The sequence below is a fragment of the Phragmites australis genome, chromosome 3, assembly GCF_958298935.1.
Source record: "Phragmites australis chromosome 3, lpPhrAust1.1, whole genome shotgun sequence".
NCBI lineage: Eukaryota > Viridiplantae > Streptophyta > Magnoliopsida > Poales > Poaceae > Phragmites > Phragmites australis.
In genome coordinates, this window is record NC_084923.1 from 30,322,924 (window position 1) to 30,342,349 (window position 19,426).

Genomic DNA, 19,426 nt, shown 5'->3' on the forward strand with positions numbered 1-19,426 from the left:
AACCCGAGAAGGTTAGTAACTTAATTAGGCAGATGACATCTCCACCAGATACATCAATGCATTTCCACACCCTAAGAACCCGGAAATCCATGGCCATCATGCCCATCACATCCGGGAAAAACGACTCTCATAACGCTCCCCTAGATCCCGCCCATCGATGGCATCTACTCTCCCACACCCTTTTATATATACTCCACAAACACCGGCCAGCCGATCATGCACTGCCTGCTCTGCTGCTCACGTGGGCGAGCGGGAGGCTCGAGGCACCAAAAAAGGGAAGCAGAGCGAAGCAACGATTTTTAACTTGACAAGCTGCAGTGCAGTAGCTGCAAGCTAGGTGCCTTAGCCGCACCAGTGTTACTGCACTGCCATGGCCGTGCGAGTGCTTCCTCCTCCCAGCTGGTGGTACTTGCTTCCTCTGCTGCTGGTTGCTTCAGTCCATAGCTATGGAGGTTATGGCGGGCTCAGGGTTGGGTTCTACAAGGAGTCGTGCCCGGACGCCGAGGCCATCGTCCGCAAGGTTGTCGCCAAGGCCATCGCCAAGGACCCAACGGCCAGCGCGCCGATGCTAAGGCTCCACTTCCACGATTGCTTCGTCAGGGTACGCAAAATTGTTTCCTTGTCTTTGTATGCTGACCATGTCTTTGTGGGTTGCTGTCGTAGTTATTAAGTTGGTTCTTTCCAATGATTCAGTCACTTGTCCACAAACTAGACTAGATGGAAAAGTGAATCTGAAACTAGGGAAAGATTCCCTTGCCGTCTTTGGTTGTCTCTTTTTCTGTTATCTCACAAAACAAACATATATCCGTCGTGGAGTAGAAACACTTACGAGTAAACAAAAAGTAATGTTTCAAGTTTTAAGCTCTGTGATAAGATGTTAGATGTCAATTCTTCTAAATGATCGGTACAGGGCTGCGAAGGATCGGTGCTGATCAACTCGACCAAGGGGAAGGAGGCGGAGAAGGACGCCAAGCCGAACCACACGCTGGACGCGTTCGACGTCATCGACGAAATCAAGGAGCAACTGGAGAAGAAGTGTCCCGGCACCGTCTCCTGCGCCGACATCCTCGCCATCGCCGCCAGGGACGCCGTCTCCCTGGTATATACTTAAGCTCCGGCCTTTTCCATGGCTATAGCTACTGTAATTCCTTCCTTCCGTGAAGCAATGGCATTGTTTCAGGCCACGAAGTTGGTGACGGAGGGAGGTTGGAGCAAGAACGGCAACTTGTACGAGGTGGAGACCGGCAGGCGGGACGGCCGCGCGTCCAGCGCCAAGGAGGCGGTCACAAACCTGCCCGACTCCTTCGATGGGATCCGGAAGCTCACCAAGAGGTTTGCTTCCAAGGGCCTCAGCCTCAAGGATCTCGCTGTTCTGTCAGGTATGCTCTATCCCTATTATATATGTATGTATTAATTTGACTGGGCAAGTTAACTCTAAGCTCATAGTAGTACATTGTAAATCAATTTTTAAGGCTTTTATATTAGAATATTTGTGAAGAGTTTGATGTGTTACTTGACTGGATCTTGATCCGGTCAATAAGAAATGCAACTTATTCTTAAGAAAAAATAAGTCACCTTATAAGAATTGTGTTATTTAACTGGATGTTGACCAAATTGATAAATTTATGCCTCTAAAATAATAGTATAAATCTAGGATATTGCTCCCTCCATATTCATAATATAATGTATAGTTTGATTCGGTGCGGTCACCCAAACTACACTTGGAGAGTTAATTTCCTCTATATTACGTTGTTCATGACAATAAAACTGTTTTTATAAGAAACACTTTCAAATGTGAATCCAATAATACCACTTTTATATCACAGAATCTACATATTGCTACTTGTTGGTCATGAATCATAAAGTTTGCATCTTCAAACGCGTGTGCACCCTATAAAACGAAATGGATGGAGTATACTTTTATTTGTACCAACGGCCAAAACTACATGTCAAGATCGAACAGTAAGAATCAATATTTATTAACCGAGAGTAGCAATGGATAAGGAAGTTCAATTTTTTGGAAGTAGTAATAATCATGATTGTTTTGTTTCTTTGGAATTAATCCTGATTCTTCGAAATAATCCTTAGTAATGCAGTTTTGCGTTTCGATTTCGTTCCGCTTTGGGAGGAATTTATCTTTTCTAAAGTGTCAACTGAGATAACCCATACAAGAAAAGGTGTCACTGTCAACTGAGATAGAAGTGTGTAAAACCCATTCCTGCCTCGATGATGTTCTGTCTTGGGATATTTGCTATCCAGTTCTTTTTTTTCTTTTATCTTTAGAGAAATAATTTTATTGTATTCTCAAATGAGAAGAAGGGCACACCATTCAAAAAACAATTAATACAGTGATCATCAGGATAGATTAAGAAGACGGAACATATTAGAGGGATAGAAAGCCAATGCAGAGAGTTTTCGATTCGGTATAGTATGACTGAGGTAGTGTTTGGTTTGTGGGCAGGGATAGGATGAAGTAGATTCATTTTGTTTTTGAGCTGTTTGGAAGGTGAGTAACGGGATGGAGTTGTTTGAAATCAAATAATATTCTTCAAAGATTCGGAATAGAGTCGTTCCAAAAAAACGGTGGAACGTAGCTACCCCACTTCAAACATGACATTGACGGTGGACCCGAGATACTAAAATGGAATCGTTTCATCGCACCCACTAAATAAGCATCTATACATAAATTAAATTATCTATTCTTAAATATATGAATAGAATTATTTTATCCTACCTTACTCTCCAACCAAATATTACCTAAGTAATCCAATCGACCAAGTGCATGTCCCCTGTCCTAGCGAGTTGATATCGAGGTATGACATGTAGCATGTATGATTATTATAATTATCTTGAAAGAGTAACACTTCATCCAATCCAAGAAAAAAATATGAGTCCATAAGTAAAACAATACTATAAAATTAGTTGAATCAAGATGTTTAAAATGGATAAAGTCAATAGTATGGATGTTGGGGCGAAGTCTCTCCGCTGCCATTTCAAAGTGCAGCCAGATCTCCCTCTGTCGATTATAGCGAGGAAGATCTGTTTGCCCCACGTCCCTTCGTCGTTGTACCGCTCTACGAATGATTGGGGTGGAGAAAGTAGGGCCAACTGCAAAGGGTTCTGCAAGGTCAGATGATCAACCCACCGGCTGGCTGGTAGTCTGCGATTCTCAGATTGTTCCTTGGTGGCCCCTTCAGTCAAGGCAAAGGTTGCCTGCCTCCTGAGGTACTCTTCTCGGAAGGTGGTGAGGGTCCGGCAGTCATCAGTGTTATGTCCTCGTCTTGCACCGTGTAGAGTGCACCAGGATTCCACCTCAGAATAGCGATTCGGAGCATGACTTCGCTCCGGGAGGCCTCCGGGGCATCCTCGGCCGCGTCCCCTGGGATGGTTTTGGTTTGGAGCCCTGCGTCTTGGCCTGATGTTGTTGATGTTTCAGCGTTATCGCTGACGCCCCCTTTGGGACCCGGAGGTATGAGACTCCTCGAAGCCCCTCTTTGCTGGTAGGGAGGGGGGCGTGTGACGATCCCGCTTATGAGTGTGACTTCTCATGGTTGACACGGGAAGTCTCGATAGCTCACGAGCACCCTCGGGGGAGTTTTTCCTCCTCTGCCTGCACATATTCCTCGAGCTTGCTCATGAGGACTTCCACCGTGCATATGGGACACCGATTCAACCAATCGTATAGGGGGCCTTCAGCCAGACCCTCGGTTGCGGCATCAATAACCGAAGAGTTCGATATACCCCTAATATGGGCTTTGGTCTAGGAGAACGTTCTAAAGTAATCCCGAAGGGTTTCATGCGGCTCCTATCTGATAGTGAACAGGCTTCCGGAGGTTACTGGCTCGATGAAGGTGCCCTGAAAATTGTTGTGGAAGAGGTCTCAGAGTTGGGACCATGTGTGAATGGCGCCAGGGTCCAGTGCCTAGAACCAGTGTATGGCCACCCCTTCCAAGGCAAGAGGGAAGCATTTAACCATGGTGGTCGATCCACCCCCGCTGGCCTCTATGGCAAGGGCGTAGGAATGGATGAACTCATCGGGGTCCGAATCGCCCTTGAACTTAGGTAGTTTTGGGGTCCGAAAGCCATCCGGGAAGGGCATAACCTGTAGGTCAGCCTGCAAGGGAGAGTCGTAATCTTGCAGGGGATCCTTGCGACGCCGGCCCTGAGGGTCCGGAGGCTGAACGGGCAGGGTCCTAGTGTCGAAGAGTTTGTCAGCCCATAGGGCTTGGGTCAGAATAGTGCCGGTCGTCACAGGGGCGGTGGTGGTCATACAAGTAGCTTACTGCTCGACCCGCAGGGCCATTTGCAATTCCTCCATATGGGTCAGAAGCGCCGCCAAGCGTGATTGACGCTCAGTTGGAATGGTGTTTACGGCGGTGGCGCCTGCCACAGTCCCTAGTGTCGTAGTTGGGGCCTAGCCTTGCTGCTGGGTCTCTGGGGTAGAGGGCCCTTCAGTGCCGGCCGCAACTATGGTCATGGCTGGGTTGGTTGTGGCTGTAAGGCCCTCGTTTCCCTCGGTTGGGGGCGGTCGTTGGCACAGCCTATGTTTGGTCGCCTGAACTATCGCACAGGCGTGAGCGGGGGGTCGACCGCCGTTGCTGCGGCCTTGGTGGTCTTCTTCTTGGGTGGCATCCTACCTCTCTTAGCACTTTCATGTTCGAGTCCCCACGGACGGTGCCACTATTGGGGCAAAAGTTCATCTTGCCCTAGCAAGTACGGCGAGAGTTTCTTCTAAGAAGGAAATTCAATCTTGGAGACGAAGTTTGAGAGGAAGGAACACCACAAATATATTGATAGTAGAAAAATGGATCGGTCTGGGGGGAGTATCACAGTGTGGTTTAGCTCTTAGGCACCTTTGTGTACTGTGTGTCACCTTGAACGTTCTCCTTTGACCTCTCCCTCCCCTAGATGACAACAACCCACTATTTATAGGGTGGTACGTAGCATAGTGTATAAGTTATCACGATGTACAAATATCTAGGACTTGACCGAATTACTAGGTCTTATCCCGGATAACTACTTTTTACCCTGCATAGTGGATAAATATCTACCATAGTAACTTTTGTGGCGCCTGCATCCTAAGGGATGAGTCGATCGTCAATTGCGTCTTGGCTCCGTGCTGTCAGTGGTGTTAGGATAACCTCCATTGTACTAGGGTGTCAGAGCGACATCCACTAACCTAGGTATTTAATGCCGATCACATCCTTGCAGGCAAGGATGGCCGGCATTGCCCTTCTGGCCGATCTTTCTTGAGTCTTGATGACTCACCTTGTAGCCTTTGGGAAGCCTACCCAAGCCCCGAAGATGGGGGCTCTGGGGGAGGCATGGCTCCAGGAGATGGAGGCTTCGGGAGGCATGGCTCCGGGAGAGGGAGGTTTCGGGCATAGCTCTGAGAGATGGGCTAACTGAGCCATGGGGTCGTCGGGGGTCCTTAACAATGACCCCCAACAATGGAGTTATAATGTAATACTCAAGGACCACCACAAGCCTGGAATGTCACTCAGCCCAACATACAGGGTAGCTGAAGCTTAAAGTAAATTTCGGCAGCACCTCCTCTGAAACTGGAGGTATAACTAGCAACACACACAAGCATATAACAGATTATAGATCATCACACTAGCAACATACACATCCTAGCAATGGAGCAACAAGCCTCAACCATACATCCAAGCCACATGAGCCCAAAACATACATCACATGGCAAAGCATCGTCATCTAACAACATAACATGTTTAACCAAAAGAGAAAGATAAAAGTGTAAGCAATGTGTAGCTACCCATCCCACATGCGCGCCATCAACTCAAAATGTACCTGAAAAGAAAGCAAGGGTGCGATTTTAATAATCTCAGCAAGCAAATTTGCTTTAATGAGCTATTTAGCCTCAGTTAATTAAGCAATCATCTTTAAATAGAATACTAGAAACGAAACAGACTAGGAACATCTAGAGAATATGGCTAGGACAAACCAATAGCAACACCACCAATTATAACATGTTCTAGCTCGATCCTTCACAACAGCATCACATATGAGCAAAAGTTAAACACTTCCTTTTGGCATAATATATTGATGCAATCAAAATAAGAAATATCATATGAATGCATATGCAATGCTCATCCTCACCCTTACCCCACCATGGGAAACGTAAGAGTGTGGGTTGTACCCCTCTACAGGCAACGTACGACGTTGTACCGGTACAGTCGCAGTCATAAGACGATGAGATAACTTCCAATACATGAGATACATATGCATGACATGCTTCATGCATAACCAACCATATCACTTCCAAGATATGTTTCAACTTCAAAATTTCACAATATAGCATAGAACAATTGCAAATGACATATCACACTTACTGCACTGCATAATTCAAGAACCGAGTCAACTTCTGAAAGGTAAACAATAGGGCAATAAGCTCATAAATAATATATCAGACTAAATGTATGCATTGCAATTAAAAGAATCGAGGTAACAAAATAATAGGTTAAAGCGTAGCCATCCCCTACATTCACTTGCCTTCACTGGTAATGTAGGTGACACTAGCTACGACGTGAAGCGGCACCACCCGAACAAACACACCATTAGCACCAAGACGTCTCAACGACAAAGAAAAAGAAGGCACACGCTTCTAAGCACAGAACCCCACAATCTCGACAACCGAAAGCTACAAGAAGACATCTACCAACTAGCTCGCTAGACTCTGAACAAAAACCTCCTCTACCTCGATCAAAGACCGAAGACCATGTCACAACGCACGACTAACTCTCGCCGAACAACAACACTGATTATCCAAAAACTCCTATGCCGCTTAACCTAAAGGAGAAGCACCAACACCAACAGATAGCTTATAACAAGAACTACAACCTCCATAACAACCATACACTCACATCTGACATCGGTTAGATCTCAAATAGAACTGATGCGCTACTCACTAATCGGACCAACAACACACTCAACTGACGACGAGGACAACAAAACTCAACCTCCTACAAGAATCTAAGGACTATAGAGGAGTCACCTTTGGAGCGGAATCGTGAATTGGTGAATAAAATCGGCGAACTTGCGGAAGCCCTCCTCCTCCCTTCTTCTTCCTCTTCTTCTTTCATCTTCCATCTTCTTTCCTCTTCCCTTTCTTCTTTTCTTTTTCTTTTCCTTTCACTTATTGGCCCTTGCTCTTCCTCCCTCCCCCACGGCCCCTGCTCCTCCCATGCCCAGCCTCCCCCTAGCCAGTATTACACTAGTGTCAGCTGGCGGTGTCTAGGCGGGCATGGTGCACGGATGGGCTGGCGAGCGCAGCATCGGGCCAGCCTATGCTCTTCATCCCTCCCCCATACCCCTGCTCCTCCCCTACTTGGCCTCCCCCAGCCAGTAGTACACTAGCATTAGCCGACAGCGGCCAGGCCGATGAGGGCAACACGGGGGCAGTCGAAGCCAGGCGGCGGCGGTGGCCAGTGGCTAGGGCTAGAGGAGGTGGCGGATGAGGGTAGGTCAGGACGAGCAAGTGAGTGAGAGGTGGGATTGGGTGGGAGCCGATCCCACCGAGCCTTATCCTCTCTTTTTTTAACCAATGATCTAAACTTATTAGGCTCACCACGGGCTCACCGAGTGTCCAAACATGACATTAGATTGCAAAACGGAATCATCTCGACAAGATCTACACATCCATGGTCTCTGATTGTCCAAATGAGCAATGGTTTAAAAGGTCACATTAAAATTAAAATTATTATTAATATTGTTGTTGTTGTTGTTGTTATTGTCGTTGTTGTTGTTGGATATTGCATTTCTCCCCTCCTTAAAAGGATTCATAACCGAATCTACTCGCTCTGAATCTAAGATAAGAAAAGGGGGGGAAAAGCATAAACGATGATAAATAGGGTACTTCTTTCGCACTTGGTCCTCAGATTATTAGGTTGCCTCACGTTCAGACTGATTCGACCAAAGGACCTTCACATACTTGATGGTCCTCCTCCTCAAGACTCGCTCAGATAAGTCTAAGATGCACACTGGATGTCACTCCACAATCAAATCCTACTCCACTGTGATAGACGCCAAATCGATCTTATGCTCAGGTCATGGAGAAACTTCCGTAGTATAGATACATGTAACGCATTATGCACTCCCCTCATTGAGTCCGGCAAATCTAGACTATAGGCCAAACTTTCAACACAGGACACAACAGGAAACAGGCTAATGTACCATGGGCTGAGCTTCCCGATGATACCAAAGTGAGCAATCCCCTTGGTTGGTGACACCTTGAGAAGCACATGATCCCCAACAACAAACTCTAGATCACGACGCCTAACATCAGCATAGCTCTTATGTCCGCTCTGATGAGCCAATAGATTTTGACGAATCTCCTACACCTTCTTCGCGGTCTGCTGAACGAAGCCTAGACCAAGTAAAGATCTCTCTCCCACAACATCCCAACAAAGAGACAGACGCACTTCTGACCATACAAGGCCTCAAAAGGAGCCATATTGATACTTGCCTGAAAGCTGTTACTATAAGCAAACTCAACCAAAGCTAGATGGTCCTCCCAACTACCCTTCCAAGAAAAAACGCAGGCACACAACATATCCCCTTGAATCTAAATAGTCTACTCTAACTAACCATCCGTCTAAGGATGGAAAGCTATGCTAAGAGTGAGCTTTGTGCCCAAAGCACTCTGCAAGCTCTGCCAAAAGTGGGACACAAACTTGGAGTCCCGATCTGAAACAATTAACTTCAGCACTCCATGCAATCTAACCACTTATCTAATATACAAGGGATCCAAATCCTATGCAGAGTTAGTCGTCTTCATGGGAATAAAGTGCGTGGAATTGGTAAGCCTATCCACGATAACCCATATAGCGTCTCGACCACGAGGAGAGAGAGGCAACCCAACAACAAAGTCTATCATGACATGCTCCCATTTCCACTCGGGAACTAGAAGGGGCTGCAACAAACCAGTAGGCCGCTTATGCTCAGCCTTCACCTGATAGCACACGCCACAAGAAGCAACATGCTTAGCGATGTCCACCCTCATATGCTTCCACCAGAAGATCTGCTTCAGATCACGGTACATCTTAGTCTCACACGAATGCATTAACCAACTTATGCCTTCCGGTGGGCCTCACGAAGGATATATGTCTTCACCTCTAACTTCTGTGGCACACAAAAACGGCCTTTGAAACGAACCGCACCATCCTCATCTTCAAGATCATCTTCCTTACATTAGAAAGAAGCCGATCATACTACTGAGCCTCACGAACATGCTCGGGTATGGTAGACTGAATGATCATCTGTGTCTCCTCTTGCGCAACATCGGTGAAATATAAAGATATATGCATCCGCTCGAACTTTGTGATCATAGGCATCACAGTTCTAGGGACACCAATCCTACTTAGAACTTTAGCCACCACATTAGCCTTGCCTAGATGGTACTGAATCATCATATCATAGTCCTTTATCAACTCTAGTCATCGACACTGCCTCAAATTCAGCTCCCACTGAGTGAAGATGTACTTGAGATTCTTATGGTCGCTGAAGATGTCACACGACTCCCCATAAAGGTAATGCCTCCAAGTTTTAAATGCAAAGGCAACCGCAGCCAACTCAAGATCATGAGTGAGATAGTTCTGCTCATGAGACCTCAACTGCCTATAAACATAAGTGATGGCACGACCCTCCTGCATCAGCACACAACCCAAACCAATCCGATAAGCATTCGTATACACGGTGTAGCACTTGCCACTCACGAGCAGAGAAAGAATATGTGCATTAACCAACTTATTCTTCAGCATCTAAAAGCATGCCTCGCACTCATCAGTCCAAGTAAAAGGAACCCCCTTCTGAGTGAGTCTGGTCGTGGGTTTAGCACTGATGGAGAAATCTTGCATGAAATGCCGATAATAGCCCGTAAGCCCATGGAAACTCCTAACCTCAGTCACACTGATTGGCCTGTGCCATTTGACCACTGCTGCAACATTCTTTGGGTCAACTGTAATACCATTCTCATTTATGCCTAAGAAAACCCACTTTAGATAGCCAAAAAGTGCATTTCTTGAGCTTCGCATATAACTTGTTCTTTCGAAGAGTATCCAATACCAAGCCAACATGTATAGTGTGCTTCTTCTCCTTAGTTTTCGAATAGACAAGGATGTCATTGTTAAAAACCACCACAAAGACATCAAGTTACTCATGAAACATCATGTTCATTTCCTCCATAAATAGCAAGGGTATTTGTTAGTCCAAAGGACATAACTACAAACTCAAAACGACCATACCTCGTGCTGAAAGCCGTCTTCTTAATATCCCCATCTCTAATTCGCAACTGATGGTAACCAGAATACATATCAATCTTAGAGAATACCTTGGAACCCTTCAACTAATCAAAGAGATCATCAATGTGAGGCAAAGGATATTTGTTCTTGATGGTGACTTGATTAAGCACTCGATAGTCCACACAAAGCCTCTTGGTGTCATCCTTCTTTTCCACAAACAAGACAGGAGTAGCCTAAGGAGATGTGATAGGTCCAACAAAGTCCTTGGCCAGGAGCTCATCTAGCTGCTTCTTTAACTCCACCTGCTCAAATGGAGCCATCCGGTACAGAGTCTTATAGATTGGCCTCATACTAGGAACAAGCTCAATGTGAAACATAGCTTCTCACTCAGGTGGCAATCCTGGAAGTTCACTGGGAAACACATCTGGATACTGACAAACCATTGGAATATCCTCCAAGTGCACCTCGGCTTCCCCACCATCAACCAATGACCAAAGAACCCCAAATTTTAGCATCTTATGATCTAAAAACACCTGGCATAGGAACGAGAGTGTACTGGAGAGCACTCCCCTTAAAGATCGTCTCTCACCCAGACAGCGCTTGCAAGGTTACGGTCTTCCATGAACAATCGATCACTTCCTGGTACTAAGATAGTCGGTCCATGCTAAGGATGACGTCAAATGGCTCCAAAGGAATCACCACCAGATTCACCATGAACTCCTCATCATCCCATAATAACATACAACCCGGACAAACCTTGCAACTAGAGATAAGGCCACAGGGTGAGCTAACCACCACGACATGTCCAATTTCCTACACAACAAGACCAGCACAACCAACGAAGCCCATAGAGACAAAAGAGAAACTAGCGCCAGAATCGAACAAAGCACTAACATCAACAAAATCAACTAAAATGAGACATGTCACCACATCACCATGGTCCACACCCTTAGCTACGGGCATAGTGTAGACCCTAAGAGCAGCCTGTGACGAAGAAGTCCCCACACCCGAACGTGTCGATGCAGAACCCCACTGCAGGGGTATTGGACCCGACGGTGGAAGAAGCTAAGAAACCCAATAAACCCCATGTGGAGGTGTAGGGACAGGTACTATGAAGTGGGAGGCGTAGCTAGCATCTGGACTGAACCTCCTGAGCACTACTCACCAACTGAGGACGACACATGCTCCTAATGCACCTTGGAGTTGGGGTTCTTCCAGCACACCACCACCTTATGGCCCTCCTGGCCACACATGGAGCACTTCCCGCTCTAGGTACACTCATTACGGTAGTGTGGATCACCACAATAGAAGCAGGCCACGCCCATGCCAGACTTGGCAATAGCACAATACTGGGGTGCACTCCTGCATAGAGCACACGACGGCCAGAGCTGCCACGGTAGGGTTGGTGACGGTAGCTCTTCCCCCTCCTCCACATGAAGTCTTGCGAAGATCGTCAGTGTAGCTCACCTGCAACTCTACATCAAGTGCATGATCCACCATTGAACGAAAGTCAGTGATAGGGAAGACACCGAGTGTGTGGCGAATAGCAAGGTGAAAGCCCTACCGAAAGTGTCTCGCCTTCTCTGTCTCATCATGCGCCGTGTGGGGCATGAACTATACGATATGGTTGAAGCCAACCTCGTACTTTGCCACTGACTTCCTATCCTGAGTGGACTGCTCCTATCGAGGAAATAGGGTAGAACCGCCTCTCATAATATCGAGCAAACTCCTCCCACGAATGACTGCCCAACACCACAGACCTAGAGGCCAACACATCGTCTCACTAGATATGAGGCTCTCCCTTTAGCAGTTGAGTCACAGTGCACACAGTCCTGTATCCCCACCTCAAAAGCCTCAAGCTGCTTCATCATATAGGCCAACCAATCCGCTACCTGGATCGGACTGCCAGACCCGTCGAAGCTATTGAGCTTCAACTCGACCCAGTCTCGCAGCTTCATCCCACTACCAAGCCTAGCTGTAGCGCTCCTGGGCGCCATAGTAGGGCGACCAACACAAGCAGTCTAACCCTAGCTCTACCCCAGTGTCCTTAACACCTCTTGTACTCCTCTCAGGGCAGCAACCAGATCTACCTGATCTCCAACCTCTGGAACAGATGACTCAGCCGCCGATTGCCTGTTGCCATGCCCTGGCACCGCAGCGCGACCACGTCTTCCAGGCCCTCCACGGCTAGATCAATGACCCTGAACCTTAGGTAGCATCTACAAACCACAATGAACAGCTCAGCATACAACAATAACACTTAAGGAACAATTAAGCATACAAACTTATAAAAACAGGCACATGCGATGAAAATGCAACCAAAACCCATCCTACAAGTGTAAGTGTGTCAGTTTTAGCATTTAACTACCTAGGATCTAAAGTCTAGGTTTTGATACCAACTGTAACATCCCGGGGACAATCACAAGCTCGGAATGTTAGCCAATATACAAGCTGTCGAAGCTTAAAGGAAATTTCGGTAGCACCTCTCCTAAAACTGGAGGTATAATTGGCAACAAACACACACAGGAACATAATAGATTATGATCATCACACTAGCAACATATACATCCTATCAACAGGTCAACGAGCCTCAACCATACATCCAAGCCACCACGGGCCCAAAACATACATCATAGGGGAAAGTATCGCCATCAAATAATATAGCATGTTTAACCAAAAGTGAAAGGTAAAGTGTAAGCAACGTGCAGCTACCCATCCCACATATGCGCCATCACCTCAAAATGTATCTGGAAAGAAAGCAAGGGTGATATTTCAATCATCTTAGCAAGCAAATTTGCTTTAATGAGCTATTTAGCCTCAATTGATTAAGCAATCATCTTTAAATAGAATACTAGAAACGGAACAGACTAGGAACATCCAAAGAATATAGCTAAGCCAAACCAATAGCAGCACCACCAATTATAACATCCTCTAGCTCGATCCTTCATAACCGCATCACATATGAGCAAAAGTTAAAGACTTCCTTTCGGCATAATACATTGATGTGATCAAAATAAGAAACATCATATGAATGTGTATGCGTGCGTATGAAATGCTCATCCTCACCCTTACCCCTCCACAAGCAACATAAGGGTGTGTTCCATACTCCTCCATGGGCAACATACGATGTTGTGCCGGTATGGTCAGGCCATAAGACAGTGACATAACTTCCAATGCATGAGATGCATCTGCATGACATGCTTCGTGCATAACCAAATATATCACTTCCAAGATATGCTTCATACTTCAAAATTTCACAATATAGCATAGAACAACTGCAAATGACATATCACACTTACTGCACTGCATAATTCAACAACCGAGTCAACTTATGAAAGGTAAACACCATGGAAATAAGCTCATAAACAATATATCAGATTAAATGTATGCATTGCAATTAAACGAATTGTAGCAACCAAATAACATGCTAAAATGTACCATCTGCTACATTCACTTGCCTTCACCGGCGATGTAGGTGACACTATCTGTGACCTGAAGCGGCACCACCTGAGCAAACACACAATTAGCACTAAGACGCCGCAACAACAAAGAAAAAGAAGGTGACGCTTCTACGCACAAAGGTGTGAGGTGGGATCGGGTGGGAGCGTATCATACCGAGCCTTATCCTTTTATTTACCAACGTCTAAATTCATTGGGGTCGCCACAGACTCACCGAGTGCCCAAATACGATGTTAGATAGCAAAACGAAATCGTCTCGACGAGATCTACGCATCCACGGTCTCCGATCGTTCAACCGAGCAACGGTTTAAAAGATCACATTAAAATTATTATTATTATTTTTTAGTATTACATATAATATGTAGTAAAAGATGTAGAAAGAAATAAGTCCTGAAAAATTATCCACTTTTTGTATGACAAAAAATAATTAAAGTACATATTTGGCATGTTTTTCTTCTCCTCCTTTTTCCCTGTCGAGAATTCAATTTTTGCCTCATGTGTGGAAAATATTTTCTTGAGACGACTTTAGGAAAAGCGTGTACACTGACGTTTTTAGTTTTTTCAGTTTTTTTTTTTTTGTCTTTTCTTGAAAAGATGCTGATCGGAAGATTCAGTTAGTGCGGCCCAGTATATACCAAGAAAGTGCATAGGGCATCCTAGGGAAAACTACCACTTAGTTTCTAAGTGGTTACATCAACGTTACTTCAATACACATTTCAACTTTTTAAAAACTTATATGTTTCCAAAATTATGATATTTATGATGTCTTAAAGTGATTTCTTATGACAAGTATACTAAAATACGTTTATGGTGCTAACTAGTAATATATAAATGTTTTGACCGCATCATTTTAACCGTATCTATGTTGTAGCAGAGGTAGTACCATCGTTTTGAACGGGCTCAGTGAATTCAGTGGTGATAAAATTAATTGCAATACTAATATAGTACATGATGCTCTGCATTCAGGTGCCCACGCAATTGGGGAATCACACTGCCCGTCGATCGCCAAGCGGTTGCGCAACTTCACCGCGCACCACAACACGGACCCGACCCTGGACGCGACGTACGGCGCCAAGCTGAGGCAGCAGTGCCGGAGGTCCGAGGACAACACGACGGAGCTGGAGATGGTACCGGGAAGCTCGACGACGTTCGACACGGCGTACTACCGCCTCGTCGTCCAAAGGAAGGCCCTCTTCCACTCCGACGAGGCCCTGCTCAGGAACGACGAGACCAGACGGCTCGTGCTCGACTACTTGCGGTCGGAGAAGAGTTTCCTCCAGGACTTTGGGGTGTCCATGGTGAACATGGGCAGGGTGGGCGTGCTCACCGGCAGCAAGGGGGAGATCCGGAGGAGATGTGCCGTGGTCAACTAGCTACCTAATTAAGCTAGTATCTTACCTATAAGTTGGTATTTGTAACGTGGAATTACTTCCGTTTTATACAGATTTTAGGAATGTTTAGGTTTCGGGATTATGAACGTTTGGGTCGAAGTAATTTCTAACAGTTCCAGATGCTTCAAGGCAGAGTTGAAGGAATACACTTATCAACAAGAGCAGACTCTTGGACATATATTTGGGGCAATGCTGTTTTTTTTTTCAAAAAGAACTTATACAATTTTAATGGGTCATATATATGTCCATTGCGCTTTCATATGGCTCTGGAGATCCTCTTGCCAAAAGAAACAAAAAATGTTTTTCTTACTGCTTCTCAAAGACAGAATAAATTTAAGAGGTATGTTGCGTAGGAAAAATATGATCTTGGAGGACTATACCCGTAAGCTGTGCATTTGGCAAGAGAAGAAACAACCTCTTATCCCTTCCTCGAGTGCAATTTTGAAAAGGTCTGTTAGCTATCTATTGGCATAGCTCTTTCTCAACAAATTCGTCCCAACCGGATATGGCATTACATGAAAAGGAAAATCAATGAGCCATTCTACATGGAGATGATAATTCTTATGTGTTGGAGCATTTGGACAATTCAAAATGATTGGCTCATCAATAATGTTGACGCAACAATTATGCAGTGCAGAACCAGATTTCTCCATGAGTTAAGATTGGTCACTTATAGGGTCAAACGGAAGTATTTTGATCAACTCTCTCAATGGATAAACTCAAGGCTGTAATCTCTTGGTTTTATTTTATTTTTGGTAAAGACTAAATTCTGAGTGTGCAGTCATTTTTCCTCCCGCCCGCATGCCTCCTACTTCGTCCGATGTGGAAGACTGCAACCATGTGCGTCCATAGGAATGAGATGCAAGGAGGTCTCTTCAGAACTCATTGTCCCATTCAACCTTATCATCTCCCACCAGTGCTCCTCTCCCACTCAACCTTATCCTCTTTCTACCAACTCTCTCTCTCTAAAAAGCACAGTGTCCCAATTTAACTTTATCATCTTCTCCCGTTCAACCTTATTATCTCCCACCAGTGCTCCTCTCCCACTCAATCTTATCCTCTAGGCTACTTTCTTCATTTAGATCTGGGGAGGGGGCAAAGGGCTACAGCACCGGTGTAGGCTCCAGAATGGTGTCGCCCCTCCACCTTCATTAGGTGTGGAACCACCATCTTCGTCCATTTCATTCCCCTTGGAATGACGTCCTTCGTCAAGCATATAGCTGCCTGATCCAGCTTTCTCCATGCACATCGCCAATCAAGGAGGATGCTAGAGGATTGCGCATCACCAAGCGTGGCGTGCGCCACAGCGCCTCCCCCCCCCCCCCCCCCCTCATGGCCCACTTTCTTCTCTTCTGCTCTGCAAATTTTCTTTGCATTTTGTACAAAATTGCCTATATACTGCATCAACATCGCCTAGCAAAATATATTAAATTGCTTTGCTCAGTTTTTTTTTTTTTTTTGCAGTTCTACCAATTGGCGTATACACTGTTTGAAATTTGGCTAGCAAAATACATAAAACTACTTTTACATTTTGTTTGCAGCTATCCAAATTATGCCAAGCAAATCTTACTTTATGATCTCTGAATTCATGCCGATTTGCTTGCTCCTTTGTTTTATCTTGCTTGGCTCATTTTAATTTGTTTATAACTTTTAACAAAAATGCTTATGACCTGTGTGAACAGGGAAAAACATATGTATTTTTTCAACTTTTTTTGTTTGTTTTTGCCGCACATTCAAATGGGATATGAAAAAGTGCATGCAACCTGCAGCCCCGGATGCTGAGCATCGGAAAAGGTCTACATGCCCAAAAATAGAAAGAGGGGAGTGAGTCCCGACCAGATTTTGCTTAAAAGGGGTGTGCATGCCGAACCAAAAAATCCTGCGCGCCCAAAATTTAGCAAAGTCCTTTATTTTTTTCCCCTCCCTATCTCTGTATTTGTACACATCCTTTTTTTTCTTTCTTAATATATAATATATAGAGACCACGTCCCTTCAGTTTTCCCAAAAAACTGTAATGTTGATTTAGTGTCATAATATGTTCCATGTTTTGGACACGATTCTGCAACATGCTTCATGGCCAACAAGAAACTCGAACCAGCCATGGAATGGAATTTTTTTTCGACTACCAAAAATACCACTGTTTGAGGATTTTCTGTTGGAAATATGTGAAATAATCTAAGTCTATACTCTACCAAGAGGCATATTTCCTTTGTAACATAATCTAGTACTAGCAACAGACAGCAAAAACCAAAGATCTATCAAGATCAACATGGGCTTGGGCTTGATGATATAACATGGAAGCAGCGCATGTTGGATGCAGCGACAACTTGTGGCCGTGCAGATCGAAGACTAAGAAGTGCAGATCATCAAGAAAGTGGAGTGGTCACGCAGATATGCTGCCTATAAACCTTATTGTTGCCCTCATACAAGCTTCATATCGGCAACAATAAATGTGTCTATCGGGACAATCAATTAAATTATACAATGAATGTGTCCAAGGCTTGAAAGTTACAATGGGCTGGTGGCCGAAGAACTATCGAAAAAGGGTTTGCATACGTCACCGTAGGTTCCTTCGCCCGGATCACTCGTATCGCATCAAGCAAGGGCTTTTGATGGGACAAAGGAGACTAGTTAAGCTCTAAAGATTCACGCAAGAATAGTTATCTAAGATGGTAAAGAATATTAGAGTTGTTTTTGGAAAGGGGCGAGACAATACAAAATTCAGGAGTGGAAAATCATCTCCTATGTGGAAAAGGAGATCAATATTTTGGGACCTACCTTATTGGAAGAACCTGGAGGTTCAACACGCACTCGACGTCATGCATATCGAGAAGAACTTGTTTGACAGCTTGATTAGTACCTTACTAGATATACCAGGTAAGACAAAAGATACACTCCAAGCACGGATAGACCTGAAAGATATGAAACTCAAGAAGGACCTACATCCTGAAGAACTGGACAATGGGAGAAAGCGACTTCCTACGGCTTGCTACACTCTGAGCAAGGAAGAGAAACACAACTTGTGCGGTTGCTTGCATGAAGTTAGAGTTCCGTTCGGATACTCCACCAATGTAAAGAGACTAGTATCAATGAAAGGTTTGAAATTAGTTGGCATGAAGTCTAATAACTTCCACGTGATGATGACACAGTTATTTGCAGTTGCAATAAGGGGGGTGTTCTACCGGAGAAAGTCCGGGACCCGATCATAATGTTGTCTTCATTCTTAAACACGATCTCACAGAAAATCATCGATCCATTAAAACTAGAAAAGCTGCAAGATGACGTGGTCCATACTCTATGCCGGCTCGAGATGTGTTTTCCTCCATCTTTTTTTGATATTATGACCCATCTCGTGGTTCACATCGTAAGAGAGATAAAGATCCTTGGCCCTATGTTTTTTCATCATATGTATCCTTTTGAGAGATTGATGGGACTTCCAAAGAAATATATTTATAACTGAGGTCGGCCGGAAGGTTGTATTGCCACAGGGTGGGGAACTAAGGAGGTCGTTGAGTTCTAAGTTGAATACATGAATCTCAAACTGGTTGGTGTGACTGTATCTCGCCATGAGGGGAGGCTACAGGGGATAGGGATGATAGGAGCATATTTCACAGTTCTGCAACAATCAGTTGTAGTGTGCTCAGATGTCAATATGCATGTGAACCTGACAAAATCAGAGGATTGGATCACGAAAGAGAGCACAGAGATCATTTTGATGATTGGTTATGTAGACACATGATGGGTAAAGATACAAAGGATGCTCAATTGAAATTGCTTGCTCATGGACCATCAACTACAATTCTGACATTCCAAGGATACAGCATCAATGGATATACATTTTATACGAGAGCATGGGATCATAAGAGCACCAACCAAAATAGCGATGTACTATTGATGCCTACGACAGCAATGATAATAGGAAGATCTACTATGGATTCATATAGGAGATTTCAAAGCTCCAGTATGGACCGTTGAATGTTCTATTTTTCGGTGCCAATGGGTCAGACTTTCAGGAGATGTGAACATCGACAAGTACGGTATAGCTACCATGGATCTTAAACTCGTCGGTTACAGAGAATAACAATTGGCACTTGCCAATGATGTTACACAAGTCTTCTATGTAAAGGACTTGGCTGACAAGTAGTGCCACATGGTTCTTCAAGAAATAAGAAGGATTGTCAGAGTTAAAAATGTCATCGATGAGGAAGACTACAATAAATTCGACGACCTCCCTCCTTTTGGAGAGAACATCGACCTAAGTCAAATAGAAGAAACTGAGGAAGCTACTTACATATACCGTAATAATAACGAAGATCT

The 19,426-nt window shown here is 44.7% G+C and overlaps 1 protein-coding gene and 1 long non-coding RNA gene across 2 annotated transcripts; both read left to right on the forward strand.

The window, feature by feature from the left end:
• The first annotated feature begins 229 nt into the window (after positions 1-229).
• Positions 230-15,304, forward strand: LOC133911129 (peroxidase 56-like). Its single transcript, XM_062353333.1, has 4 exons — positions 230-601; positions 911-1,099; positions 1,181-1,379; positions 14,685-15,304. The coding sequence occupies exons 1-4, from the start codon at positions 371-373 to the stop codon at positions 15,089-15,091; spliced, it is 1,026 nt and encodes a 341-aa protein (XP_062209317.1). The 5' UTR covers positions 230-370; the 3' UTR covers positions 15,092-15,304.
• Positions 15,305-15,988: 684 nt separating this feature from the next.
• Positions 15,989-18,223, forward strand: LOC133912786 (uncharacterized). The gene is made up of 2 exons (XR_009908900.1): positions 15,989-16,861; positions 16,904-18,223. It is a non-coding gene; the product is annotated as an uncharacterized LOC133912786 (long non-coding RNA).
• Positions 18,224-19,426: the final 1,203 nt, after the last annotated feature.

Excerpts from the sequence above, each read along its gene's own strand:
- LOC133911129 (XM_062353333.1), top strand. The coding sequence starts at position 371 with ATGGCCGTGCGAGTGCTTCCTCCTCCCAGCTGGTGGTACTTGCTTCCT. Across the intron at positions 602-910 it reads TCCACGATTGCTTCGTCAGG|GGCTGCGAAGGATCGGTGCT; the intron begins GTACGCAAAATT and ends TGATCGGTACAG. Across the intron at positions 1,100-1,180 it reads CCAGGGACGCCGTCTCCCTG|GCCACGAAGTTGGTGACGGA; the intron begins GTATATACTTAA and ends GCATTGTTTCAG.